Genomic DNA, 12,878 nt, shown 5'->3' with positions numbered 1-12,878 from the left:
CATTTGGATGTGTCACGCTTTGGATTGAGTTTTGCGGAGATATTTCATTATGTTTGCTTTAAACAGAAGGACGTGCTGATAAAAAGAGGCTGATTCGCAGTGAGTGGAATCAAGCTGGAGATTCATTTGTCAAAAAACCCAACAATACACTCTTCCTCGACGGGAGACAAATAAGGAAAACAGGTAAGAAGAATGCAGCTCAGCTGTATTAAAGTCCTCGCTGAAAGGGCTGTTCAGTGATGAATTGTGTGAGTTTATATAGCATTATTGTTTAGTTCCAGGTAATTCCAGGTTAATAGGCTTAGGCAGCATGTTGTTAGCTGTGCTTCGACTCATAGGCAAAACAAAACTGTTCTCCACAGACCGGCCTACACTACCCGTGTCATCGTCTGTCCTCCCCCTCATCATCTGTTTCCTGTCTCCTTTGCTGCCTTTTACCTTTACAAAATGACTCCATATGTGCGCTCTTTTACTGCTCATTCTTCTAGCTCTGGTTTTCTCCTCCTCAGCCACTATCTGTGGTAACCTTTACGAAACCCTTCCCTCCTCTCCTGCCCACTCTTTCATCAATATCTCCCTCCATCTGTCCACCCCTCATTCTCTGTCATCCTTCATTCACCTTGTTGAGCGTGATGACCGCCTCTTGGTTCAGTCCGGTGATATTGAACGTGTCCCCGCTCTCCCCCTCCAGGATGGTATATTCCAGCTTGGCGTTCTCACCCAGGTCAGCGTCCATTGCGGAGATGCGTCCTATCTCAGCGCCCGGGATGGCCAGCTCGGAAACGGAGAAGGACCACATACCTGGGGAGAGACACGCAACGGCACATATTAGAGGAGCACTGTCATTTCATTAGCTCTGATACGCTTCATTTGTCAGTTAAACATTTAATTTTGTCTTTTGAAGTGTATTCAAATTGTTGTTCCCCACCTGCGCTGAGCCAATATTTACAACATTTTGCTGCGATAAGGCAGCGTTTAAATTAAAAGAAGTGAGAGAATGAAGGAGAGAGATAAAAGCAGAGTGTGCATTTGAGCGCTCCGCACAGATATTATTAAAAGACAGGTAGAATATGGCCAGAAAACCTACTGTTAAAAAAAACTAAATTAAAAGAGCCTAAGATTTAAAAAAACAGAAGGGTTTAAGGAGATAAAGAAAAAGAAAAGATTAAGAGACGGTTAAGAGAAGCTGCTCTGGCTCTCTGAGTTGTCCATTCATTCCTTCTGCTGAGACATATTAATCAAGATAACAGGCTCGTTCATGTGTGCTGGTTTATGTTTAGCTGTCAGCCCATTAAAGCAGCACATTATCAGTCCTTTTGCTGGCTTTGCAGTTTACATAATATGTTCCTCTTCTCATCCATCGGGCACACCTACCGGTATGTGATAAAAGCATGGAGGACCCAAAAAACTGATATTTCTATAGAAAAAGCAGACGCACATGCACTTAAATTCAAATAGCACCTTTGTCCTAGCACGCACACAGTGGCCACCGACAAGAATAAGTGAGGTAGGGGAGATAGAAAGTGAGTGAAGGGAAAAGGTAAGATATCACCATTTGGCACACAACAGAGCTGTTATCAGCTCAGCTAAAGCTAAAGGAATCAGATAGACCTGTAAATGTGAGCGAGAACAACATCACACAAACACACCGGCTGACGGAATAAAAGATAGCCCACCCCTGACAAGTGTCTGGTCCCACAACACGCAATCTGAAGAATTCGGCAAATTTGACAACATCACAGTGAGACAAACTTGTGAGGTTATGTGACTTTGTGGATCGGGATTACAGACATCAAAGTCTTTTATCCATGGAAACCAACGTTATTTCTCACCGTGTTTGTTGTCTTTCCAAGTCTCTTAATATCAAATCTGTAATGTGGGCTTCCGTACTAGTAATTGCAGTACTCTCCCTCCAACAAGTCCTCCAAGTTAAAGTCAGATAAAACAGGCTTGTGAAACCTCAACAACAAAGCTTCTCTGAGATAAGTTGATGCAAATATAACAAGGTTTAAGTTGGTTTTATAACAACAGCAACAACAACAAACTTTATTCATATAGCACATTTAAAACCAATGGTGTACCAAAGTGCTTAATAATAATGATGGATTGGATTTATATAGCGCTTTTCAAGGCACCCAAAGCGCTTTACAATGCCACTATTCATTCACTCTCACATTCACACACTGGTGGAGGCAGCTACGGTTGTAGCCACAGCTGCCCTGGGGCAGACTGACAGAAGCGAGGCTGCCATATCGCGCCATCGTCCCCTCTGGCCAACACCAGTAGGCGGTAGGGTAAAGTGTCTTGCCCAAGGACACAACAACCAGGACAGAGAGCCCAGGGATCGAACCGGCGACCTTCCGGTTACAGATACGCTTCCCAACCCCCTGAGCCACGGTTGCCCCATAGCCACAGTCGCCCCTTAACATGTAAGAGGGTAAGATGAAGTAAGAGGGAAGGCTGAGGGCTACGGCAAGGTACCAAAACATGCTAGCAGGTTAGATGGCATTAAAAAACAAAAGCAAAAGAAATGCATATAAAAGCATAAAAGAGCAATAAGTGTAAGGGATAAAACAGTCAAAAATTTTAAAATGATTAAAAATAATTAAGAATAAACCAAAGATAAGAATAAGCATTAAGCTAACTAACAAGCAAGCTTTAACTGGTAGAAAAGGCGAGGCTAAATAAGTGGGTTTTTAACCGCGATTTGAAGGATTGAATGGAATCGGACTTGCGTATAGCGATGGGGAGGTTATTCCATAGATCGGGTGCAGCCAAGGCAAACGTGCGGTCACCTCTAGTCTTCAGCCGGGGTCTCGGCAGTACCAAGAGTGACTGGGAAGATGATCTTAGTGCTCTAGTAGGGGTGTATAATCTAAGTAGCTCAATGAGGTAGCTTGGCGCTATATTGTTAATAATTCAGAAGGTGAGCAGCAGGATTTTGAATTGAATGCGATACTTAACGGGAAGCCAATGCAGATCAGCAAGGACAGGGGTAATAGAGACACGCCGCTCAGTAAGGAGACGAGCAGCTGCATTCATTATCAATCCTAAGACACTCTTAAAATATTTAATTTTATATATATATATATATCGAAGAATCCATAGGTCCCTCATCCTATTCATGTAGCCCCTTCCGCCGGGGTTACTTGCGTAGTAGCATTCCAACAACGCCCTGTTTTCGTCCCTTGCCCACCGATGCCTTCTTGTTCCAGTAGCCCACTTTTCGTCAGGGTGCCCTGGTTCCTCAACACCTGACGCGGACCTTGTTGATCCGGGCGACGTCCGAGCCGGCATGCCTTCATATTTATCTGTCTCGCTCATATATATCTCTCCTTCAAGCTCGGGTCCTCTACCAGAGGCCTGGGAGCTTGAGGGTCCTGCGCAGTACCTTAGCTGTTCCCAGGACTGCGCTCTTCTGGACAGAGATCTCCGATGTTGTTCCTGGGATCTGCTGGAGCCACTCGCCTAGCTTGGGAGTCACCGCACCTAGTGCTCCGATTACCACGGGGACCACCGTTACCTTCACCCTCCACATCCTCTTGAGCTCTTCTCTGAGCCCTTGGTATTTCTCCAGCTTCTCGTGTTCCTTCTTCCTGATATTGCTGTCATTCGGAACCGCTACATCGATCACTACGGCCGTCTTCTTCTGTTTGTCTACCACCACTATGTCCGGTTGGTTAGCCACCACCATTTTGTCCGTCTGTATCTGGAAGTCCCACAGGATCTTAGCTCGGTCATTCTCCACCACCCTTGGGGGCATCTCCCATTTTGACCTCGGGACTTCCAGGTTATACTCGGCACAGATGTTCCTGTACACTATGCCGGCCACTTGGTTATGGCGTTCCATGTATGCCTTGCCTGCTAGCATCTTGCACCCTGCTGTTATGTGCTGGATTGTCTCTGGGGCATCTTTACACAGCCTGCACCTGGGGTCTTGCCTGGTGTGATAGACCCCAGCCTCTATGGATCTTGTGCTCAGAGCTTGTTCTTGTGCTGCCATGATTAGTGCCTCTGTGCTGTCTTTGAGTCCAGCTTTGTCCAGCCACTGGTAGGATTTCTGGATATCAGCCACCTCCTCTATCTGCCGGTGGTACATACCGTGCAGGGGCCTGTCCTTTCATGATGGTTCCTCGTCTCCCTCCTCTTTCTTGGGTTTCTGCTGCCTGAGGTATTCACTGAGCACTCGGTCAGTTGGGGCCATCTTCCTAATGTATTCTTGGATGTTCGTTGTCTCATCCTGGACTGTGGTGCTGACACTCACCAGTCCCCGGCCCCCTTCCTTCCGCTTAGCGTACAGCCTCAGGGTGCTGGATTTGGGGTGAAACCCTCCATGCATGGTAAGGAGCTTTCTTGTCTTTATGTCAGTGGCTTCTATCTCCTCCTTTGGCCAGCCTATTACCCCAGCAGGGTACCTGATCACGGGCAGGGCGTACGTGTTGATGGCCCGGATCTTGTTCTTACCATTCAGCTGACTCCTCAGGACTTGCCTGACCCTCTGCAGGTACTTGGTGGTTGCAGCTTTTCTAGCGGCCTCTTCATGGTTCCCATTCGCCTGTGGGATCCCCAAGTACTTGTAACTGTCCTCTATGTCTGCAATGTTGCCTTCTGGTAGTTCAATCCCCTCAGTTCTGACTACCTTCCCTCTCTTTGTTACCATCCGACTACACTTCTCCAGTCCGAACGACATTCCAATGTCATTGCTGTATAGCCTGGTAGTGTGGATCAGTGAATCGATGTCTCGTTCACTCTTGGCATACAGCTTGATGTCATCCATGTACAGGAGGTGGCTGACAACTGCTCCGTTCTGTAGTCGGTATCCGTAGCCAGTCTTGTTAATGATCTCACTGAGGGGGTTCAGGCCTATGCAGAACAGCAGTGGGGACAGAGCATCTCCTTGGTAGATCCCGCACTTGATGGTGACTTGTGCTATGGGCTTGGAGTTGGCCTCTAGTGTTGTACGCCACATCCCCATTGAGTTCCTGATGAAGGCTCTTAGGGTCCCATTGATCTTGTACAATTCTAGGCATTCCAGTATCCAGCTGTGGGGCATTGAGTCATAGGCCTTCTTGTAATCAATCCAGGCAGTGCACAGGTTGGTCAGTCTGGTCTTGCAGTCTCGGCTGATTGTTCTGTCTACCAGTAGCTGGTGTTTTGCGCCTCTGGTATTCTTGCCAATTCCTTTCTGTGTCCCGCTCATGTATTGACCCATGTGCCTGTTCATCTTAGCCGATATGATGCCTGACAGGAGCTTCCATGTAGTACTGAGGCAGGTTATTGGTCGGTAGTTGGAGGGGACCGGTCCCTTCTTGGGGTCCTTGGGGATCAGGACCGTCCGGCCTTCAGTTAGCCATTCCGGGTGTCTCTTGTTAACTAGCAGCTGGTTCATTTGTGCTGCCAGACGCTCGTGGAGTGCAGTCAGCTTCTTCAGCCAGTAGGCGTGAACCATGTCGGGCCCTGGTGCTGTCCAACTCTTCATACTGGAGACCCTTTCTTGGATATCTGCCACTGTGATGGTTACTGGACCCTGTTCAGGGAGGTCGCTGTGGTCAGCCCTCAGATCCTCTAGCCACTGAGCATTGCCGTTATGGGTTGCATCCTTCTCCCATATGCTCTTCCAGTATTGCTCCGTCTCCAGCCTTGGTGGTGCTGTTCTCTTATTGTTCCCTTGCCACTGAGAGTACACCTTTGCTGGTTCTGTGGAGAACAGCTGGTTTATTCTCCTGCCTTCTATCTCTCTGGTGTACCTCCTCAAGCGGCTGGCCAAGGCTGTGAGTCTTTGCTTGGCAGTTTCCAAGGCCTCAGGTATGGACAGCTTGCTGTATTTCTTAGGCACCTTATTTGTCGCACCTTTCTGCAACTCCGTTAGTTGGCTAACCTCCCTCCGTGCTACTTTGATCTTGCCCTCTAGCCTCCTTCTCCATGGAGGGTACTGCCCCTTGTCGCTGTTCAACTTGTAGCCAAGCATCTCACTGATCACTGTTGCCGTATTGTAGATCAGCTTGTTAGTGTCGGTAATCGTGGTTGTAGGTATTGCCCGTAGTGCTGCATTAACATCATCTAGCAGACCTTCTGAGGGAACTTCACGTAATCTTGGTAACCGGCTACGCGGGATCCAGGTTTCAAGCTTGGCCATGATCCTATTTTTCAGGTCAGTTCCTCTCGAACTCAACGATTCTTCTCCTATCGCACTTGGGGCTATGTACCCAATCTCGGGTGGGGGTGATGATATCTCCCCCCTGACCTGGCGTCCTGACTCCTCCTTGCCATAGCATTTGTGTTGTACCTCGTCAATCTCTAGCTGTGAGAGCAGTCCCTTCTTTCGCATGTTGGAACACTGAGCTACTAGTTGTTTCGCCGTCATTGTGGATGTTGGGTATCGAAGAATCCATAGGTCCCTCATCCTATTCATGTAGCCCCTTCCGCCGGGGTTACTTGCATAGTAGCATTCCAACAACGCCCTGTTTTCGTCTCTTGCCCACCGATGCCTTCTTGTTCCAGTAGCCCACTTTTCGTCAGGGTGCCCTGGTTCCTCAACACCTGACGCGGACCTTGTTGATCCGGGCGACGTCCGAGCCGGCATGCCTTCATATTTATCTGTCTCGCTCATGTCTGCGGTAGGCTTGCTTAGCATAGGGGGTCTAGCCTTAGGACCCTTACTGGATACTTGCGATCCTCTGTTCCTGTTACAGAAACAGCAATCTTAAATCTGAAGGTACACTGTGTTTTCAGAACATTTCAGTTAACACCATGATGTTGCTAATTTAATAACAGATTAACATTGTCATTTTTGAAGAAACTAGTTTTGGCAGGAGATGATATGACAAATGCTACTGAAACAGCAGACAGATGCATTATGTGCTGCATGTGCGGCCTCTAAATGTTTGCTTTACTTTTCTTCTGTAAAGATATCGTAGAGCTATTCTCACATCAACTGTTCTCACAGTACAAACCAATTTGAACTAATGGTATCAAGCTGAGAGAACATTTATTCAAGACTTCGCACAAGTTTTTTGCAAAATGCAGAGATTTCCATCCAGTGTTCATGCTTTGTTAGTTCTTAGTCGCCCTCAGAATGCTTCTATTCTTCCAGCATTGGGATTTACTGCCCATGGAAGAAGAGGTAGGGATGGCACAGGCATACCCTCAGAAAGACAACAAGAAACATCACAAGACACTCGTGGACCTGGAGCCCACAAGAATTTGTCACTGGCCTATGCTGCAAGGAGGGCAAAGGGCCCTGAGAGCTACATGAAACATGTAGCTTGTCACCTTTTTCAGGTAACACAAATCTTAAGACCTCCTGGGAGGCATTGAGAGGAAAACACATTCTTTCGCTGCCACAAGCCTGATTCAAGGATTCAAATTTTTGAGCAGCATTAGAAAAAAAATGATGCAATTCTTAAATTCTTAAAATGTTTTGAACTGCACATTGTTACAGAAGCACAGGATATTTTTATTCCTATATGTATCCTGTATCTGAGTAACTGATGCATGAGAAGGATAGCTAATTTGTCCTTCCGTGGGCTTTACAGTAGGTAAAAAAAAACAATTCATCACAAATAGTTCTCATTTTCTTTACTTGTATTTTATTTTTCATGGGTTTATGATTATCACCTCGGGGTACACCACAGGCTGGGTCTTGATGGTGCTTTGATAAGGTTTACACCCTCAAATGTTTTGGAAGGGCCGAGCAAAGCCACAGGCTGAAGCATTTCTGTCTCGCTGTGCCGCTATGAAACATTAAAAGCAATAAATAGTTAATTGCGAGTGCTTATGGTTTCATTCAACTATAAGCACGGCGGTTAGCACACGTCACACTTTTTTTAAGTATAATTTTTTCACTTCATTCAAGCACATTTTCATTTACTGACCCTTTTGAATTTGAACATTTGCAAGAGAAAGCACATTTTTAAGAGAGCTGTCATGTAGCTGTGGCTGCATCATGTATGTAAGCTCCTTGGCTCTGACTACTAACTTTCGTTGCCTTTGTTGTGGTGCAACTGGTGCATTTGTCTAGATTATGTTTTCTTTTCTTTTTAACTTAGTTAGGCCCCCAGTCACACAGACATAGGGATAAGTTGGAAACCACCTGGCAACAACTGGTTGTCAAGGAAAAATGAGTATCCCCTTGCTTGTTAGTCAGGGGTTGCAAGAGGTTGCTTGCTGTCACTAGGTGAAACTAGCCATTGTGACATATGCGGTGCTGCACTGAGAGCCTCCTATGGCTGCTAGCATAGCCTCAGTTGTGCCTGTTTTTTAAGGAACACACAAACTTGTCTGCAAGCACGTGGCAACTATTTGCCAAGTGGTAGTGAAACTGTCAAGAGTGGGATGGAAAACCACACACCACTCATCTACAAAGTAAAAGCTGTGTCCTTTAAAACATGTTAGTGGTAAGGCACAACTTTTACTTTGAAGGTGAACATTCCCCATCTCCAGTTTGTGTTGCTTTTTTTTTTTTGAGTGGTTATTTAGTGAGTGTTTGCAGACAAGTCAGTTTTTTCTATGCAAACCACAGGCAACTATGCGCAGTACTGCCAATTTTGGTACTGATCCGATACCAAGTAAATAGAGGTCCAGTATACAGACACCAATTACATTACATAGGTAGCATATAATTGGAAATCAGTGTGTCATCATTTATAAGAAACATGAAAATCAATATAAGTTTGCATATTCTGAACACATTTTAATGACCGCTAAATCACTGTGATTTTACTTTTGACAATAATTAGTTAACACAATAAAAAAGGACCAGTTTTTCTTGTGTTTTGAAACTGTGTGTGTTCTTGAAGCCCCGGACTATAACTGTACCTTTCTCTAAAGCACTTTTAAGTGCTATGAGATATTAAAAAATAGATGTGACGGTCGATACTATCTGTCAACACTGACATTTTTCATAGTGTATGTCTGTGGTGTATTTTCATCAAAAAACAAAACAGAAGACAGAAACAAAGTATTGATCCTATTGAGGTTGTATCAGTCCCACAACAGTACCAGCATTGGTATTAGTACTATCGATATTTCGATCAATCCACCCTCCTCTCAACCAACCAAGTTACAGTTACACTGAGGTTTTTGGTGCCCCACCCTCTTTATTATTCATTTCACCCAGAGCAACGAACACTGCATTATTTCCTTAGTGATTGAAGTTCGCAGGAAGTTATTCTTTCACTGTCATTGTGAAAAACACACAATAAAATTATTTGCTGTCCCAGTCAGTGCAAAGAAAGCAATCTAACTATTCTGGAAAAAATACAAATAAAAAGAATTACCTGTAAACGCAGTACAAACAGTACAAAAATATAAACAAATAGATATGTACAGCTATCTATCTGTGTGTGTGTGTGTGTGTGTGTGTGCGCGTGCTTGAACCATTACTAAATGCACAAGCTGAAGATTGTACAGGTTAGTGAAAAGGTGACATACCAATGTCATCTATTGTTTATTATGAATTATTGCAACAGCCCTGGGATATCTGCTGTTCTTCAGTCTGTTTGTTTTAGTGTTTGTTGTTCCGTACCACCTTCCTGAGGGCAACATCTGGAACAGGCGCCATGCTGGGTGGGATGCGTCCTTCACATCACCTGTTCCAGCTGTCACCCTCAGGAACGCAGTAAGGGACTGCAAAAGCTCAAAACTGAGGCTGTAATTGTTGCTTTTTTTCTTTGTATTTGTGGTCCTTTGTATTTATTTAGGTCCACACTCAGAACATTATTACTGTTGCAACAACAATATAGGTAAAAAGTAAAAACTATCCAAATGCTTGTCCAGCAGTAATGCATGCAATATATTTTCATCACTTAAATGTGGATGATTTACTAAATAACTGAAGTTGTGTGGATTTATAACAGTTGGTTCATATACAAAATGCCTTTGACGAATTTCCTTTTTGTCTTGACGTTGCTCCCACTTCACTACTTTGTTGTCTGAAGGGACAGATGGAAACTCTTTTCTGCATAAAATGAACAGCGCTGCAAATTAGCAGTGACAGAACAAGGAGTCACCCTCTCTGTGTCATCTATCTGCGAGATAAGTTATTCAGGGCTGTTTCAGACTCAACTCAATCAGTCAGGGGAAATGTAACCTTAGATCACATATTAAAATATTTAAAGCTACAGATTCGGCAGGGGTAAAATAAAAAAATTAAATTAATGACCCTGTCATTTGACAAAGAGTTGTCAAATTAAGACTCAACATTGTAAAGCCACAGTAACACAGAGAGGAAAGAAATTCTCTAAAAACACAGCAGCCAAGATGGATTTGATGAGATTAGAGCAAACTCTTTCTTGATCAAGATGAAACCACAGTGAATCAAACACTTTCCCATTTTTCACTGAGCTGCCTTTCAAAGTAATATATTTTTTTCTTAGCTATGATCTCCACACCTACCTGGTTAGACCGTGTTAATTCCTTCTGATTGGAATCCTGCACCTCGACGGCACTCGTTTAATATTAGCTTATTTGCGCAGTTCTTCTGCGCCCGCTGCTGTAATGGTCTGGGAGATTCTCAGTGGAGATTATATAACGGCACAAATGAAACAGCTTCACAGAAATTCAAAAGGAAGTTGGTTTTTTTTCATGGTTAAATAGTGGTTAGCTGTTAGCTAGCACCACAGACTTTTCTCTGCACACATAACAAGCAGTAAATGTGACAGACGCATTAAGCTCACTGCTGGCCTTATGGCTCTAAAGGGCCATGAACTGGCCCCATTGCCATATGCTGCTCTCCAAGCTGCTCTTTACCCACTTTTATACTTTCCTTCATTTACCTCCCGGTGAACAATTGCTTCCTCTGCCTCTCTCTCTCCATCTTCCAGAGTTTACTCAAGATTCTTTCAAGGAGTGCTTCACACAGCTGATATCTGTGATATACCTGATGTGATAGCTCTTTCCAATGTACTTACTATAATATATAGACTAACAGCTTTGTTATAGAAAAAATAAATAGTCGATTGATTTAAGATCAATTTAAAGTGCTAAAAAGAACTCCCAGTTACATGACCTCCCACAGTGTCTTAATACGCATCACTCTTTACATACCAGAATGTAACTATGTCTACATGACTACGCAGTCATTTTTCTCTCCCAAATTCCCTACATTATTTTATTTTGAAAATTAAATGGATCTTCATTGTCGAAAGCAATGAAGTGCAAACGATTCAAATCATGTAAAAGGAAACTTTTCTCGCAACTCCGTCTCATCAAAATGACATTTACACTCTGAATGGAAAGAGCAAACATGTTCTGAGAGGGGAAAACGCAGTTCTGCCCTTATTTTGTTTCATCAACATAACTGAGAGACACTGTTAATTAGTATTTCCGCCTCAAAAAGTCTCAAAATGCTGAAACGTGTTTCTCTTTCATTTATTGCTTTTGTGTTGATTATATTTGTCACAGTTGCACAAACAGCCTGTTTAGGTTTAGGGAAAGATCGTTGTTGTGGTTTGTTACTGAAAAAGTCAACAGTGACATATGAAGCGTGAAACAGGGTGTTGTTCGATGTTCTGATAATGAGCATTTGATTAGCATACATATATATATATATACATATTATTAGAAAGGAACAAAAAACCTGTGAAAGAAGTAGCTTGTTCTGAGGAACCTCCTGCATCTCTGCATGCAGAGATTTTAGCCTCTGTTTACTGTAATTTTACTGTAATTTTACTGCTTTGGTTCACTCTTACTGCTCTCACTGTTCCTTTTTAGGAGTTAAAATATAAAAAAGTAAAATCATTACCTGTGTTGGCAAGGACAAAGAGTCAAACTGCTGACCTTGGCATCAAAAAAAAAAGAAGTGTTTTCCAGCCCAGGCCACCATCGCTAATGCAATTTCTGCTCTCTGTGTTGGCAAATTAAGGTTATTTTCGAGATGTGGACCAAAAGTGTTACATGACAAGTAGATAGCTTAAAATGCATTGACGTGACAGGCAGGCAAAACGTCCCTTCAAGCGGTGCGCGATGATTTAAACGTCAAGCTTCCTGTTGCTTAATAACACAAAAACGAAACGGCGGGCCAATAATTCAACAAATTCAAATTGGAGCTGTCCTCTCCTATGATGAAGAAGAAAGAGCGTGATCAGGTTAATGTTTTTACAAAAAAGATTTATCTTGGATTTTAAAAACCCAACTCATTTCAAATTTAAGTGCCTATGTCGTTTTGGAGTTAAATCACCACCCTGCAGCAACCACGTCACTATTTGTGGAGGAATGTTATGAATTTCTCTTTTAAATCTGTGAGTTTCTGGCTGGACTCTCACTGTGAGTACTTTATGTGTATTTCTGTGTATATATTTGGAATGTCATCAGAAATAGGTTGCATGTAATTGCCAATTTGACTCCTTCAATCACAAACTGATGGCAGACCGACTCTGTCTTGTTGCTGTTTTGTCATCTTAATGCACCAAAGTCTCTTTGAAGATGGTGGCTGACCGTGAGTAGTTGCAAACCTGGTCCCCATCTTCAAAGGAGCCATTCAGAGGTAACAAGACTGCAAGAAGTAGCTGAGGTCAGGACTCTTTCCCATCAACCTGTGAAGATTCTTTCTGTATAGACCCCCCTTTGTGCACGAGGGCACTGATGTGTTGAAACAAGAAACATGGAGCCTTCCCAAAATGTTGCAAGAAAGTTGGATTCAGAAAAAAAACCCTGCACACAACAAACCTGTAGTCGCAGTAATTTTGGCAGTGTCCAACCATTGTTTTTACCTGTTTTTACCTACTGTGGTTGAAGCATTAGGCTGTTAATCAAAGTTTGAGCTAGGTAGGTTTCCTTAACAAAGCAAGTTTTCATATCACATCATAACTAGGGATGGGTACCGGTATCCGGTGCCAGACATAAACGGTAGTAACCAGACCGAAAACCAGCGCACATTT

General features: G+C 43.6%; 1 protein-coding gene across 2 annotated transcripts in view; it reads right to left on the bottom strand.

The window, feature by feature from the left end:
• cdh24b (cadherin 24, type 2b) overlaps positions 1-12,878 on the bottom strand; it is a 160,530-nt gene that overhangs the window by 30,500 nt on the left and 117,152 nt on the right. For both annotated transcript variants that reach the window (XM_085253247.1, XM_085253248.1), the window contains exon 6: positions 620-801. In XM_085253247.1, the coding sequence (XP_085109373.1) occupies positions 620-801 (182 nt within the window). The remainder of the gene's footprint in view (positions 1-619; positions 802-12,878) is intronic.

The sequence above is a fragment of the Mchenga conophoros genome, linkage group LG18, assembly GCF_057382185.1.
Source record: "Mchenga conophoros isolate Kocher_MC1m ecotype Shallow Benthic linkage group LG18, M_conophoros_male_GT1.1, whole genome shotgun sequence".
Taxonomy (NCBI): Eukaryota; Metazoa; Chordata; class Actinopteri; order Cichliformes; family Cichlidae; genus Mchenga; species Mchenga conophoros.
The sequence above is the reverse complement of the archived record's forward strand: the minus strand, read 5'-3'. Positions and strand labels throughout refer to the sequence as shown.